General features: G+C 45.1%; 1 protein-coding gene across 1 annotated transcript in view; it reads left to right on the top strand.

Moving 5' to 3' along the window:
• LOC122559265 (FYVE, RhoGEF and PH domain-containing protein 5-like) overlaps positions 1 to 17,455 on the top strand; it is a 141,415-nt gene that overhangs the window by 6,384 nt on the left and 117,576 nt on the right. Inside the window, exons 3-4 of the mRNA XM_043708646.1 lie at positions 3 to 810; positions 856 to 2,365. Coding sequence (XP_043564581.1) covers positions 3 to 810; positions 856 to 2,365 — 2,318 coding nt within the window. The remainder of the gene's footprint in view (positions 1 to 2; positions 811 to 855; positions 2,366 to 17,455) is intronic.

Here is a 17,455-nt window from a genome sequence, read left to right as displayed (position 1 = left end):
AGGAGGCAGATGGTCCTGGGGAGGGGGCAGAGGTTCCCAGGGAGGAGGCAGAGGGTCCCGGGGAGGAGGCAGAGGGTCCCGGGGAGGAGGCAGAGGGTCCCGGGGAGGAGGCAGAGGGTCCCGGGGAGGAGGCAGAGGGTCCCGGGGAGGAGGCAGAGGGTCCCGGGGAGGAGGCAGAGGGTCCCGGGGAGGAGGCAGAGGGTCCCGGGGAGGAGGCAGAGGGTCCCGGGGAGGAGGCAGAGGGTCCCGGGGAGGAGGCAGAGGGTCCCGGGGAGGAGGCAGAGGGTCCCGGGGAGGAGGCAGAGGGTCCCGGGGAGGAGGCAGAGGGTCCCGGGGAGGGGGCAGAGGGTCCCGGGGAGGGGGCAGCGGGTCTCGGGGAGGAGGTAGATGATCCCGGGGAGGGGGCAGAGGGTCCTGGGGAGGAGACAGATGATTCACGAGTTGAGGCCGATGAGACCAAGGACACAGATGATGGGGCAATGTGGGTCAAAGCCAGTGGGGAGGCAGCAGGCGGACTCTGGGTAGATGTGCTGGGGAAGGCCCAGGACACAGCAGACGGGGACACAGCAGACGGGGACTGCGCAGATGGAGATACTGCAGACAGGCTTTGCCAATGTGAGAGATCAGCAAACGAGCCTGGGGTAGGTGAGAATGAGGCAGGTGGGCATGAGGGAGATGGGAATAAGGGAGATGAACCTCGGGAATATGGGGAAGAGGTGGATGGGAATAAGGGAGATGGGTCAGGGGGAGATGGGGAAGAGGTAGGTGGGAATAAGGGAGCTGAACCTCGGGAAGATGGGGAAGAGGTGGATGGGAATGAGGGAAATGAGCCAGGGGGAGATGGGGAAGAAGTGTATGGGAATGAACCTCGGGAAGATGGGGGAGAGGTGGACGAATGTGTTGGAACATTATTAACTGGAACATCGAAGCTGCTGAATTATGAAGGGGAAAAGAACATGACTACATTATCACCAAACACTCAATCCTGGCACGTAAAGGAGGAACTTGGTCAAAATGAAGAACCAGTGGAATTGTCACATTCCTCCATAACTGCAGAACAGGGGGAGACATCTGAGAGGGACGATCAGCTGGGTATCTCTCCCGAAAATACCGTAGAGAAAGTCAGTCTTGCCAACTCTAACTGTGTCCTTAGATTCGCAGTTGAAAGTGGATACAGGCGACTATTGAAACAAGACTCTGAAGCCTCTGAAGGGATAGATGGAATGCTACCTTTGTATTTTGAAAGAGCTGATTTGGGAGGAGGGAGTGAGTTAGTTGATAAAGTGGGTGCTGATAAACCTGTTACCACTGATTGGAATAACACAAGATCAAGAGCAAGGTCTCTTAGTGTGAAAGTGCCAGATACAGTTTTGGAAGAAACCGGAATCCCACTTCAAAAAGCAGCCAGAGCAGCCGGAGAAGATTGTAACCTCGGTGACGTGTCAGTAAACAGGAGGTTGTTTACTGCAAAGCACAGATGCTACACTTTCTATCCCCATTCATTTTCTGTTGAAGCAAAGGATCTGCCCATTTCTATTTATAGACAAACAGAGAGACTTTTTGATAACAAAATGGAGACAATGGAAGATAATCTCTCCCTACTTTCTGTTGTTCCACCATCGGGCAGTTTGCTAAAACCGAATCCTCTCCCGACCTCTGCAGCCTCTAGTCCCTCCTCTGTGGTGGATATCCCTCCTCCGTTTGAGCTTGCCAGTATCACCAAAAAACCCATCACCAAAAGTTCACCGTCACTCTTGCTTGAAAACGAATCTCCGGATAAATATTTAAAACAGAATGCAAAGAAAAAGTCATCCTTCAAACGGTTTTTGCCCATTAAATTTCGGAAAAAGGTGGAAAATAAGATCGCAGTTGAGGTGAATGTGTGCAAGCCTCAATCGGATACAGTAAGGGTCCTGGATTTTGATCGGAGGAGTTTGGGGAATTCGCCGCAGATTAAGACGCGATCTGGAAAGATGCGAGTGTGGGATTCTTCCTCCACCTTCCTAATCAACAAAGATGGCAAGAGGAAAGGGACACCAAAACCTTTCAGTAGAAGCGTGACAAGGGTCGAGTCCTTTGAGGATAGGTCACGGCTTTCTTACTCATCGCTCCCATTAACTAAACCGCGATCCATTTCCTTCCCCAATGCCGACACATCTGATTACGAAAACATTCCAGCAGTCAGCTCAGACTACGAAAACGTGCAAATTCCATCCAGGAGGAATGGCCGCTCCGGGACCTTCACTGAATTCTTTGACAACCCCAGCAGAGCTTTCAGCTCCGCCTCGGAAAACGATGGATACGTGGACATGAGCAGCTTCACCCCATTCGAGAGCCGCAAGAACATGGATCAGGAACTTGAGAGGTGAGCACTTCCTTTAGAAAATTAGACTTCCCGAAAGCTGACACTTTTTGTTGAAGCTTTTTGTCATGCATTTATCGAGATAGTTCACAAGAAAACCAATTCAAGGCAAAGACCTCACTGCATGTGAGGAGAGTGCCACTTGTTTATGAAGGGGAAATCATGGCTGACAAATGTGCTAGAATAAAGAAAGTAAATATACTGTAGCCAAATTTACCATAAAATAGGTGGGAAGGCAAGTGATGAGGATGACCTAAAACAAAAGACTGCAGCGGTTAAAAGAGGGAACAAAAATTTGGCAGACAGAATGGGGGGAAATGTGAGGTTATGCCTCTTGGGAGGGAGAAAAAGGAGTAAAAAGAATATTACTTAAATGGAGAAAGATTGCAGAAAGAGGATTTGGGCAGAGGGATTTGGGAGTTTTCGTCCATTAATCACAAAACGCTCGCCTCCAGGTTCAGCAGGTGATAGGGAAGGCAAATGGAATATTGGCCTTTATTTCAAAGGGAATAGAATATTAAAATAGTAAGGCTTTGCTACAACTATGCAAGGCAGTAGTCAAACACAGCTGGAGTACAGTGAACAATTTTGCTACCCTGATCCAAGGGGGAGAAAAAAATGGAGTCAATCCAGAGAAGGATCACTAGATTGATCTCCGGTATGGAGAGACTGCCTTATGAGGAGAGGTTGGGCCTCACTGGAACATTGAAAAATGAGAGTCGACCTCATTGAAACATCAAGATTCTTACAGACCTTGACAGGGTAGGTGTAGAGAAGTTGTTTCCCCTTGTAGGAAACTCTAGGAGCAAAGAGCATGATCTCAGAATAAGGAAACACATTTAAGACAGAGATGAGGAATTTCTTATCTCGGGGGTTTTGAATCTGTAGAATTCTTTATTGTTGAGGCTGATCATTCAGTATTTTCAAGTTGAGACAGGTAGACTTTTAATCAGTAGTTATGGGGAGAAGAGTGGAAGTTGAGGATTATCAAATGAGCTATGATCTTAATTGAATGTCCAAGGGCTGAATGGCCTGCTTTTCCTCATATGTCCTATGGGGAGGTCTTATGGTTTGGCAAGTGGACTCTGGTAGAGGTGTTGCCATGGAGGATGCTGACTGAAGGTTAACTGCCAGGCCTGTTTGAATTTAAACTGCACAGGTCTGATTGGTTTGAACATTGTCCTGAGGAATGATTCAGAAAATGGCTGTTACATACTGTTGTTGGGTTGGAGGCAGCATGCCGGATCAGTGGTTAACACTGCTATCTCACAGCACCAGGGACCTGGGTTCAATTCCAGCCTTGGGAGACTGTCTGTGTGGTGTTTGCACATTCTCCCTGTGTCTGCGTGGGTTTCCTCTCTGTGCTCCGGTTTCCTCCCACAGTCCAAAGATATGCCATGCTAACTTGCCCATAGTGTCCAGGGATGTGTAGGTTAAGTGGATTAGCCATGGGAAATGCAGGTATAACGTGGAAGGGGGTGAGTCTGGGTGGGATGCTCTTCTGAGAGTCAGTGTGGGCTTGATGGACCGAATGGCCTGTTTCCACACTGTACGGATTCTACGAATAATTGTTACAGGCACAGTGCATGTACACTGGCAATTGACTATCAATCATTGTTAGTTGGTGCATTTGCCAGTGTATTACCTCTATTAGCCAGAGCCCACTCGCCAGTCAATCAGCCTTCTCCTCATATGCAGTATAATGTCGAATTTCTTCTTGATTTCATATTCTTGTGAATTGTTTTGATGAGTGCAAGATGAGAAGCTTCAACAGATTTATCCTTTCTCAGCAATAGTCAATCAAGTAAGCACTCCATCAAGAACGCTATCAAGGCCCATAAAATTCAGTACGAGGGTGCATTGGTGATGACCTTGTTTCATGATTGAATCCAGTGAAGACAGACAACATAAAAATGCCAATCAGATCTCTTCAACTCGTGTCAAATAGTAACTTGTATTTATTTTGTTTAAATGCACTGATGAATGGGCAACATGTAAGTTATACTGTGTATGATCCCATTCAGAGCAATGGGGCAGAATGTGATTCCAGACCAATGGCAGAGTTGCAGAGGTGCTGAGAACCCAACCAAACTATGGATCTAAAATACTGTTTGTTGGCAATTGGCCTCTCTGTCATTAGTGCCTAACTTGCTCACTATTGCCCATAAGTGTCTGCGTTGCCTACCGTCTGTCTCAATCATTAGTGTCTGTCTCAATCATTAGTGTCTGTCTCAATCACTAATGCCTGATTCATTCATTATTGTCTGTCTGATTTATTAGTGTCTGCACCATTCATTAATGTCAGCCCTGTTTATTAATGTCTATCTAGTTAATTAGTGACTCCCTTGTTAACTCCTGATGGATTCATTCATTACCATCTGTCTCGTGTATTAATGTTTGTCCAAACCACTTAGCTTAACATCCATTATTGGAAAAATATTATTGGAAGTCTATTATAAATGATCAATAGAGCTTTTAGAAATGCATAATATAATGAAGTAGAGACTGTATGGCTTCAAGAAGAGAAAATAATGCCTGAAAAATGTATTTGAACTCTTTGTGGAAGTAAAAAGTAGGATAGACAAAGGAAAAGCAGTAGATGTAACATATTTGGATTTTCAGAAGACCGCATGTTAGGCTACTTTAGTAAGGTAAGAGCCCATGGTGTTAGAAGTATTATATTAGCATATTAATAAGTCAGAGATTCAGAAAAGTGAGGGGCATTTTCAGAATGGCAACCTGTAATTGTGGTGTGCCACAGGGATTGATGCTGAGGCCACAGTAATTTCCAAGATACATGAATGAGTTGGATGAATCTTATAGCCAAGTTTGTGGATGGCACAAAAAAAGGTGGGAAGGCAATTGAAGAGGATGACACAAAGAAGAACACAGGCAGGCTAAGCGAGTGGACCTTGTATTCCACCTGGCAGATGGAATACAAGGGGAGGCAGTGGCCTAGTGGACTGTTAATCCAGAGACCCAGGTGATGTTCTGGGGATTGGGGTTCAAATCCCACCATGTAAAAAAAAAATTATGAATCAAGGATCTGAATGACGACCACTGCTGATTATCAGAAACACCCAGCTGGGGATAACTTATCTGGTTTGGCCTATATGTGACCCCAGACCCACAGCTTCCAACTGTCCCCTGAGCAATTGGAGATGGGCAATAAATACTGGCCGAGCAAGTGATGCTCTCATCACATGAATACATTTCTAAAAAGTGAGGAGGTATGAGGTTATGGATTTTTAAAACTTCACTAGTGGGATGTGGGTGTCACTAGCTGGCCCAGTGTATATTGCCCGTCCCTCGTTGCCCTTGAGAAAGTGGTGAACTGCCTTCTTAAACCATTGCAGTCGACGTGCTGCAGGTTGACCCACAATGTCCTCAGGGAGGGAATTCCAGGCTGTTGACCCAGCGACAGTGAAGAAATGGCAATATATTTCCAAGACAGGGTAGTGAGTGGCTTTAAAGTATTACGGGCCAGGCCAGACCCCCTCAAAGCAAATCAAGAAGGAAGGCCAGACCCTAACGTTTCCAGTTGTTTTAAGCAGGTGAATGTAGATATTCGAGGAGTGATGCAACTGGTCCAAACCCCTCGGTTTGAAACAAAACAGAATTTATTTACAGAGTACCGAATGAAACACAAACAAAACAGGATACAGAATAAGAATAACTTAACCTATCCGCAAACCCAATAGACTATCCCAACTTAATGATGCTGTTCCAAATGCCTGCAATAGTCCCCATAAACACCCTCTTGGCAAAAGGCAGTTCTTAGAGGAGAGGGAGATGGCAGAGAGATTTAGTATGGAACCTGATTCCACTGTCGCTGTTTCTTTAGATGCCCCAGTTTAAACTGACCAGCAGCTCTGAACAACCAGACCGCTAAAACCAAAACAAACCAGAGAAAAGCCGAGCTGGGAGAACTGGCCATTGTACAAGTGTGTTTTTTTAAATTCAAAGTTTCCTCAAGTAGATATACAAAGACATCTTGAAACCCATGACTTTATGACCTCTCTGAAAAAAAAACACAAGGACAACATAACCTTGTTAAAGGAGCAGCATAGTCACACCTCCCCCCTATAAAAAAGAATGAACCATATCCAAAGTTGGCTTCATTTTAAAATCCCTTAATCTTAGATTGTTTGTACATGACAACCCCAATATACATTACATTGACTATAATCATGCACTACTACATTCTGTTTCAGTCCATTTATTCCTGGCACTGAACGCCTCCATTTCTCATCTGAGTCTGAACAATGCATCAGCAATCACGCTTGCTCATCCTGCCACATACACAGCTATCAAAGTGAATGGCTGTAACAACAAGCCCCACCTAAACAGGCTGGAATTTCTGTCCTTAAATTTCTCCACAAACTTCAATGGGTTATAAGTAAATTAGATTACTTACAGTGTGGAAACAGGCCCTTCGGCCCAACAAGTCCAGACCAACCCTCCGAAGAGCAACCCACCCAGACCCATTCCCCTACATTTACCCCTTCACCTAACACTACAGGCAATTTAGCTCGGCCAATTCACCTAACATGCCACGGCCAATTCACCTGACCTGCACATCTTTGGACTGTGGGAGGAAACCAGAGCACCCGGAGGAAACCCACGCAGACACGGGGAGAATGTGCAAACTCCACACAGACAGTCACCTGAGGCAGGAATTGAACCCAGATCTCTGGCGCTGTGAGGTAGCAGTGCTAACCACTGTGCTGCCGTGCTGTCCATTAGTACAGTTATGATCAGTGTATATGATAAACATTGAAATGTTGTAACGCCAACACCAAGATCAAGGTCTCCTTCTCAACTGTCGAATATTTCTGCTAATGAATGTTCAATTTCCTGGAGAAATACCCAATCTTCTCATCATCTTCCTGTAAGAACACAGCATCGACATCCACAGCCACATCACTCGCATCGATAGCCACCGTGAATGGCTTTGTGTAATTAGGTGTGGTTAATAGTAGGGCAGTGTCAGATGCCTTCTGACAGTCGACTGTCCACTGAAACCTCATGTCTTTCTTTACACACTACTAAAATTTGGTATGAACTTTTGGTAAAATCCACTCATGCCCAGCAATCATCGTGTGCTCTTTTTGTCGACAGTATGGGAAACTCCCCAATTATCTTTGCTTTTGCATTCCATGGGGCCACGAATGGGACTTGGGCTTGGCAAATTTGATTTTAGCCAGGTTTATCACCAAACCTGCCTCTTGACGTTGATTGAACAAGTGCAATAAGTGTTGCATATGTTCCTTCCATGTGTGACTAAAAGCCACCTACGTAGACAATATATTTGGGTAATCTGGAAATCACTTTATTGGTAGCCTTTGAAATGTGGCTGGCACATTTTTCATACCAGCGTGGTATTACTTTAAATTGATGTGTTCCATTTGGCATTATGAAAGTTGAAATCATCTTTGCTCTTTCAAACAGAGGTACCTGCCAGTATAGTCTGAGCAAGTCCAACTTAGGAATATATAAGTTGCTTCTCCCACATTTTCATTACAGTCTTCCAAACGGGAAATTGGATATGAATCAATTGCAGTTACCGACTGTAACTGCATTAACTTTGCAGTAGTCCACACTTAACCGTTGGGTACCGTCTGGTTTTGGCACCATTACGGCGGGTGAGCTCCAGTCACTGTAACTAACTTCGATTATGTCATCTTGAAACATGCGCTCAGTCTCCTTTTGAACCTGTGCCAACTTTAGAGGGCTATCCCTGTAAGGATGTTGCTTAAACTGTGCAGCATTTCCTATCTCTATATCATGTACAATTAGATTCGTACTTCCCAGTTTATTTCCACATATCACCCCATGCGATACCAATGACTCTTTCAAATCGTTTCAAGTTTCCTCTGGAAGGTAAGTCATTAATTTATCCCAAGTACTGACAGTTTCCTCACTGTCCAATTTAATTTGAAGAATGTCCAATTTGGAATCCTCTGACCTTAGTTCTTCACTCTGTGTTGTCACCAATAACACAGTGTCCTTTTCCTTTCCTTCTCTATCAAATTATCTTTTGAGCATATTCACATAGAATCATACAGCCATTGTGATGTACTGCACAGAAACAGACCCTTTGGTCTAACTCGTCCATGCCGGCCAGATATCTGAAATTAATCTCGTCCCATTTACCAGCACTTGGCCCTTATTTCTCTCAACCTTTCCTATTCATGTACCCATCCAGATGCCTTTTAAATGTTGTAATTGTACCAGCCTCCACCACGTCCTCTGGCAGCTCATTTGATACATGCACCATCCTCTGCATGAAAAAGTTGGCCCATGGGTCCCTTTTAAATCTTTCCCCTCTCACCCTAAATCACTCCAGTGAAAAGACCTTGTCTATTTATCGTATTCATGTCCCTCATGATTTTATATATCTCTATAAGGTCACCCCTCAGCCTCCGATGCTCCAGGGAAAACACCCCTCAGCCTCTCCCTTTAGTCCGAATCCAGCAACCCTGGCAACATCCTTGTCAATCTTTTCTGAACCCTTCCAAGTTACACAATATCCTTCTGATATGAGGGAGACCAGAATTGCACGTGATATTCCAAAAGTGAACCAACCAATGTCCACAACATGACCTCCCAACTCTTATACTCAATACTCTGACCAATAAAGAAAAGCATACCAAACGCCTTCTTCACTATCCTATCTACCTGTGACTCCACTATCAAGGAGCTATGAACCTACACTCCAAGGTCTCTTTGTTCAGAAACACTCCCCAAGATATTACCATTAACTATATAAGTCCTGTCCTGATTTGCCTTTCCAAAGGGTGGCACGGCGGCTCAGTGGTTAGCACTGCTGCCTCACAGCACCAGGGTCCCAGGTTCAATTCCAGCCTTGGGCGACTGTCTATGTGGAGTTTGCACATTCTCCCCGTGTCTGCGTGGGTTTCCTCTGGGTGCTCCGGTTTCCTCCTAAAATCCAAAGATATGCAGGTTAAGTGAATTGGCCACACTAAATTGCCTGTAGTGTTCGTTACATTAGTCAGAGGTAAATGTTGGGGAATGGTTCTGGGCGGCTTACTCTTCAGTGGGTCGGTATGGACCTGTTGGGCCGAAGAGTCTGTTTCCATACTGTAGGGAATGTAATCTAAAAAAATGCCACACCTCTCATTTATCTAAATTAAACTCCATCTGCAAATCCTGGGCCCAATGGCCCACCTGGTCAAGACCCTGTTGTACTCGGATCCCACACCTCCCCCCTCACCTCCCTCCAAGGCCCCAAAGGAAACTTCCATATCCGCCACAGATTCACCTGCACCTCCACACACATCATCTATTGCATCCTCTGCACCCGATGTGGCCTCCTCTATATTGGGGAGACAGGCCGGCTACTTGCGGAGCGTTTCAGAGAACACCTCTGGGACACCCGGACCAACCAACCCAACCTATGGCTCAACACTTCAACTCCCCCTCCCACTCCACCAAGGATATGCAGGTCTTTGGACTCCTCCATCGCCAGACCACAACAACATGACGGTTGGAGGAAGAGGGCCTCATCTTCCGCCTAGGAACCCTCCAACCACAAGGGATGAACTCGGATTTCACCAGTTTCCTCATTTCCCCTCCCCCCACCTTGTCTCAGTCAAATCCATCGAATTCAGCACCGCCTTCCTAACCTTCAATCTTCTTCCCGACCTCTCCGCCCCCACCCCAGTCTGACCTATCACCCTCACCTTGACCTCTTTCCACCTATCACATTTCTGACACCCCTCCCCCAAGTCCCTCCTCCCTACCTTTTATCTTAGCCTGCTGGACAAACTTTCCTCATTTCTGAAGAAGGGCTTATGCCCGAAACGTCGATTCTCCTGTTCCCTGGATGCTGCCTGATCTGCTGCGCTTTTCCAGCAACACATTTTCAGCTCTGATCTCCAGCATCTGCAGTCCTCACTTTCTCCTCCTTGATAATCAAGTAATCCAGTTACAATGGTGATAATCGCAACACAGTTATCAGAAGAATGTCCTGATTGTCAATTCAGTGTAACATCCTGACAGCATCAAACAGTTCTTGATGGGACCAGGAGATTCCAGTTCTCTTCAAGGGGAGATGAGAATGTCCCTTTTGAAGCAGCAAGGTGTTTCCATTGTTTCTCTCCTGTGAGCAAGGCATTCTGGTGCCTGTCCATCTGACCTGTCCTTTGTGTGGCTTGGGTATCACTAGGGTACGAGACTGCTTTCGGGGCTTTGGGACAGCTGTGCCAATCCGGTCCAGGAAGCTTATTGTTTGTCTTGGAACTGTATTCCCTGGTCTGCGAGTGACTGTGGTCATATCTGGTTTCCCTTGTCAGCCTATTTGGTCAATGCTGAGGCATTCTGGGTGTTTCTTGTATGGTTGGGACAGGCTTGATTTTCTGTGTTCTGTGTGGCCATACTGTGGATAGGCAGGGTGGCAGATCTTTACCCACACTCTGTGAGATTTCTTTTTGTCTGGAGTCCTTACAAAGTAGTTCACCTCACTCCATCTCCTTTCTACTTGATAAGGTCCATTAAACCTGGCTCAAAAATTCACCTATCACTGGAAGTAACACAATGTCTTATCTCCGATAGCAAAATTGTGAGTTTGTGATTTCTTGTCTGCTTTTTGTTTCATTGTATGCTGTGATACTGCTGTCTAGACAACTCCCCCACTCTACTCAAATGTTCCCTAAAATCTGACAGAGTCCAAATATGTGGTCTCCGAATTCTAACTTACCAAGTTCTCTCACTCTCACCTCACGTTCAAAAACTAATTCAAATGGACTGATTTTTCATCAGTTCATTTGGTGCAGGGCAGGTGACTGAGGTGTCAGTGGGGGAGTACTTTGGGGCCAGAGACCATAATTCTATTAGATTTAAAATAGTGATGGAAAAGGATACACCAGATCTAAAAGTTGTAGTTCTAAATTGGAGAAAGTTCTAAATTGGAGAAATTTTGATGGTATTAAGCAAGAACTTTCACAAGCTGATTGAGGGCAGATGTTCGCAGGTAAAGGGACGGCTGGAAAATGGGAAGCCTTCAGGAATGAGATAACAAGAATCCAGAGAAAGTATATTCCTGTCAGGGTGAAAGGGAAGGCTGATAGGTATAGGGAATGCTGGATGACTAAAGAAAGTGAGGGTTTGGTTAAGAAAAAGAAGGAAGTATATGTGAGGTATAGACAGGATCCTAGAAGGGTGTGAATCCTTAGAAGGGTATAAAGGCAGTAGGAGTATACTTAAGAGGGAAATCAGGAGGAAAAAAGGGGACATGAGATAGCGTTGGCAAATGGTGTAAATCCAAAGGGCTTTTACAAATACATTAAGGACAAAAGGGTAACTAGGGAGAGAATAGGGCCCCTTACATTAAGGACAAAAGGGTAACTAGGGAGAGAATAGGGCCCCTCAAAAATCAGAGCTGAAAATGTGTTGCTGGAAAAGCGCAGCAGGTCAGGCAGCATCCAGGGAACAGGAGAATCGACGTTTCGGGCATAAGCCCATCTTCAGGAATGGCTTATGAAGAAGGGCTTATGCCCGAAACGTCGATTCTCCTGTTCCCTGGATGCTGCCTGACCTGCTGCGCTTTTCCAGCAACACATTTTCAGCCCCTCAAAAATCAGCAAGGTGGCCTTTGTGTGGAGCCGCAGAAAATGGGGGAGATACTAAGCTAGTATTTTGCATCAGTATTTACTGTGAAAAAGGATTTGGAAGATATAGAATGTAGTGAAATAGATGGTGACATCTTGAAAAATGTCCATATTACAGAGGAGAAAGTGCTGGATGTCTTGAAATGCAAAAAAATGGATAAATCCCCAGGACCTGATCAGGTGTACCCTAGAACTCTTTGGGAAGCTAGGGAAGTGATTGCTGGGCCTCTTGCTGAGATATTTGTATTATCGATAGTCACAGGTGAGGTGACGGAAGACTGGAGGTCGGCAAACGTGGTGCCACTGTTTAAGAAGGGTGGTAAGGACAAGCCAGGGAACTATAGACCAGTGAGCCTAGCATCGGTGGTGGGCAAGTTGTTGGAGGGAATCCTGAGGGACAGGATGTACATGTATTTGGAAAGGCTAGGACTGATTAGGGATAGTCAACATGGCTTTGTGCGTGGGAAATCATGTCTCACAAACTTGATTGAGTTTTTTGAAGAAGTAACAAAGAGCATTGATGAGGGCAGAGCGGTAGATGTGATCTATATGGACTTCAGTAAGGCGTTCGACAAGGTTCCCCATGGGAGACTGGTTAGCAAGGTTAGATCTCACAGAGTAAAGGGAGAACTAGCCATTTGGTTACAGAACTGGCTCAAAGGTAGAAGACAGAGGGTGGTGGTGGAGTGTTGTTTTTCAGACTGGAGGCCTGTGTAGTATTTTGCATCAGTATTTACTGTGGAAAAGGATATGGAAGATATAGAATGTAGGGAAATAGATGGTGACATCTTGAAAAATGTCCATATTACAGAGGAGTAAGTGCTGGATGTCTTGAAACGCAAAAAGATGGAATTCAGTTGGTTTAGACAGTGCTTGGTGTAGTAAAGGCTCTTTCAGTCACTGAGAGTTCCCTCCAACAACTTGCCCACCACCAATGTCAGGCTTACCAGTCTATAGTTCCCTGGCTTGTCCTTACCACCCTTCTTAAACAGTGGCACCACGTTTGCCGACCTCCAGTCTTCCATCACCTCACCTGTGACTATCGATAATACAAATATCTCAGCAAGAGGCCCAGCAATCACTTCCCTAGCTTCCCAAAGAGTTCTAGGGTACACCTGATCAGGTCCTGGGGATTTATCCTGGGATTTTTCCTGACTGTGTGGTAACAAGTACCACCACACCAGATTTGCAGCAGTTGAGACAGGAGAGATTAAAGAGTACAGATGAGAAAATTGAAGTGGAATTAGCAGGGACCCTGTTTGATCAAATAGTTGAGACAAACCAGGAGCAGACAGATGATACAGCAAATATCTTTCAGTCAGAGAAATTAACTGAGTTACAGCAGAAAGAGGAGAAACTACAGCAATTATATCAACAGCCAGAACAAAAGACATTAACACCTACCACTGGCCACCTTTGAGTCCAGCGGCCTTAATTCCAATTTGGAACTATTGAACAAATCCAGTAAAGAGCCCTCAGTCTGTTATGGACCAGACCAGACACCCCCCCCCCCCCCCAAAACATTTCAAGAAGGAAGCCGAGACCTTAAATTTTCCAGTTGTTTTAAGCAGGTGATAGTGGATATTCGATGAGTGATGCAGCCTGTCAAAATCCCCTCGGTTTTAAACAAAACAGAATCTATTTACAGAGTACTGAATGAAACAGAAACAAAACAGGATACAGAATAATTTAACCTATCCAAAAACCGGATAGACTATCCCAACTTAATGATGCTGTTCTAAATGCGTGCAGCAGCCCCCATAATCACCCCCTTGGCAAAAGGGTAAAACCAGACCCAGGTTGTTACAGGAGAGGGAGATGGCAGAGTGATTTAGCATGGAGCCTCTTGCTGTTTCCTTAGATTCCCCAGCTTAAACTGACCAGCAGCTCTGAACAGCCAGACTGCGAAAACCAAAACAAACCATAGGGGCTCTATGGGCGGCACGGTGGCACAGTGGTTAGCACTGCTGCCTCACAGCGCCAGAGACCCGGGTTCAATTCCCGCCTCAGGCGACTGACTGTGTGGAGTCTGCACGTTCTCCCCGTGTCTGCGTGGGTTTGCTCCGGTTTCCTCCCACAGTCCAAAGATGTGCAGGTCAGGTGAATTGGCCATGCTAAATTGCCCATAGTGTTAGGTAAGGGGTAAATGTAAGGGTATGGGTGGGTTGCGCTTCGGCGGGGCGGTGTGGACTTGTTGGGCCGAAGGGCCTGTTTCCACACTGTAATGTAATCTAATCTAATCTAACCAGACTAAAGCTGAGCTGGGAGAGCTGGCCACTCCCTTTTCATTGTACAAGGGTTATTTTTAAAACTTAAAAGCTTCCTCAAGTAGATAAACCCAGACATCTTGGAACCCATGACTTTATGACCCCTCTGAAATAAAACCAAGGACAACATAACCTTGTTAGAAGGAGCAGCATTGTCACAGAAGGGCACTTTGTATCTGCTGTTGTTGTCCTTCGAGATGTTATTGATGATGGGTTTGAAGTGGAGCTTTTTTAAATTCACTTGTGTGATTTGGATTTTGAGGCTGAGTCAGCATTTACTGCCCATCCTTAGCTGCCCAAGTGAAAGGAGTGGTCCACACAATGTAAGTTGACCCACACTGCCCTTAGTGAGGGAAATCCAGGATTTTGATCCAATGACAGTGAAGAAATGACAGTATATTTCCAAATCAGGATGATGACTGGCTCAGCGAGCAGCTTGTAGGGGCTGGGTGTTCCCATGTATCTGTTCCCCTTGTCCTTCTCGATTGAAGTGGTCATGGGTTTGGAAGCTGCTGTCTGAGGAGTTCTGGTGAATTTCTGCAGGGCGTCTTGTAGATGGTACATACTGCTGCTACTCATCATCGATGGTGGAAGGAGTGAATGTTTGTGGATGAGTTGCCAATCAAGTGGGCTACTTTTTCCTGGATAGTGTCAATGTTTTTTGGAGCTGGACACATACAGGCAACTGGAGACTATTCCATCACACTCTTGACTTGTACCTTTTAGATGATGGACATGCTTTGGGGTGTTAGGAGGTGAGTTACCACAGGATTCCTAGCCTCGGACCTGCTCTTGTAGCCACTGTGTTTAAGTGATGACTCCTGTTGAGTTTCTGGTCAATGGTAGCCTGCAGGATGCTGCTAGTGGAGGGATCTATGATGTTACACCATTGAATGTCAAGGGACAGTTGTTATATTATCTCTTATTGGAGATGGTCATTGCCTGGCATTCATATGGGGCCAATGTTTCCAGCCCAAGTTTGGATATTGTCCAGGTCTTCTTGCGTTTGAACATGGACTACTTCCGTATCTGAGAGTCATGAATGGTGCTGAATATTGTGCAGTCATCCGCAAACATTCCCACTTCTGACATTATGATGTAAGAAAGGTCATTGATAAAGTAGCTGAAGATGGTTGGGCCTAGGATACTACCCTGAGTTCTGTTTAGTATCTTCACTAGGTTGACACCTCATTACTGTGCATTCCTGGTGCTGCTCCTGGACTGCCCTCCTGCACTCTCCTTTGAACTCGGTTTCTGCGTTGTTCATCCATGTCTGATTAGTTCCTCAGTTTCTGCCTCGGTCATCAGTGTGTTGCCGTTCATTCGTGTCTGTCGTCTTCATTTGTATATGATTAGTTCATTAGATTGACAGTGTAGGAATGGAGATATGTCAGGATGGGGAGCAACTTGGAAGGGAACTTGCGAGGGTGGTATTCCCACATTTCTGCTGTCCTTGTCCTTCTAGATATTAGTGGTCATGGGTTTTGGTGTCTGTCTCATGTATCAGTGTCTGATACATTCATCATTTATCTGTCATTCAGCAGTGTTTGATTCCTTCATTGTTGTCTATCTCATTATTATTGTCTGTCTCAATCATCAGTGTCCATCTTGTAATTAGTCTCTCATTTATTCATCCGTGTCTGTCTTGTTCATTACCTTCTGTTTTGTTCATTGTTGTCTGGCTCAGTCATTAGTGCTTGATTTCTTAATTAGTGTGATTCGTTCTTAGTGTTTGACTCATTCATTAGTGTCCCTTGTACATGAGTGCCTCATTCATTCCTCAGAATTAGATTCATTCATCAGTGTTTACCTCATTCAGGAGTGTCTATCTCGCACATTAGTATCTGACTCATGTATTTGTGTCTGCCTCATTCATTAGTACCTAATTCGTTTATTAGTGTCTGACTCATTCTTTCTCTTGTTCATTCGTGTTGGTGTCGCTTATTAGGGTCTGATTAAATCATTCATGTCTGAATCATTCATTTGCTCTCGTTCATGAGTGTCTCTCCTGTTCATGAGTGTCTCTCTCATTCATGAGTGTCTCTCTCATTAGTGTCTGTCTGATTTATGAGTGTCTCTCGTTCATTAGTGTCTCTCCTGTTCATTAGTGTCTCTTTTGTTCATCAGTGACTCATCCATTCATTGGTGTCTCATGCGTTCATTGGAGTTGGTCTCTTTCATTATCGTTGTCTTGTTCACTATGAGCCTGATTCATGTATCAGTGCCTGTCTAGTTTATTAATGTCTGTCTTGTTTATTAGTCTGTCTCATTCATTCCTGTCTATCTCGTTTATCCATATCTGTGTCATTTATTAGTATTTGACTCATTCTTTCATGTCTGATTCATTCACTAGTGTTGTCTCAATCATTACTGTCTGTCTCAGTCTTTAATATGTTTCATTCATTAATGGCAGATTAGTGTCTGACTAGTTCAACAGTATGTGTGTGGTTCACCAGTGTCTGATTGTTTAACTAGTGTCTCCCCGTGTCTGCACGGGTTTCCTCCGGGTGCTCCAGTTTCCTCCCACAGTCCAAAGATGTACAGGTCAGGTGAACTGGCCATGCCAAATTGCCTGTAGTGTTAGGTGAAGGGGTAAATGTAGGGGAATGGGTCTGGGTGGGTTGCTATTCGGAGGGTCGGTGTGGACTTGGGCCAAAGGGCCTGTTTCCATTCTGTAAGTAATCTAATCTAATCTCACTCTATCATTAGTGTCCGTCTCATTCATTGGTGTCAGTCTCATTAATTAGCATCTGACTGGTTCATTAGTGTCTGTCTTGATAAATAATGTCTTATTCACGTTTTAATGTCTGATTCTCCCATTCATGTCTGCGGCATTCATTAATGAGTGTATGATTTGTTCATTTGTCTTTGTCTTGTTCAACAATTCTGGTTGCTCTGCTATAGGAGAGATGTTATTAAACTGGAAAGGGTGCAAAAACGATTTACAAGGTTATTACTAAGACTAGAGAGAAAGTGAGGGCTGCAGATGCTGGAGATCAGAGCTGAAAATGTGTTGCTGGAAAAGCGCAGCAGGTCAGGCAGCATCCAAGGAACAGGAGAATCGACGTTTCGGGCATAAGCCCTTCTTCAGGAATGAGGAAAGTGAGTCCAGCAGGCTAAGATAAAAGGTAGGGAGGACGGACTTGGGGGAGGGGTTTTGGAAATGCGATAGGTGGAGGGAGGTCAAGGTGAGG

This window comes from Chiloscyllium plagiosum, chromosome 18, assembly GCF_004010195.1.
Source record: "Chiloscyllium plagiosum isolate BGI_BamShark_2017 chromosome 18, ASM401019v2, whole genome shotgun sequence".
NCBI classification, from domain to species: Eukaryota; Metazoa; Chordata; class Chondrichthyes; order Orectolobiformes; family Hemiscylliidae; genus Chiloscyllium; species Chiloscyllium plagiosum.
Note: the sequence above shows the minus strand (reverse complement) of the source record. Positions and strands in the feature narration are given on the sequence as shown.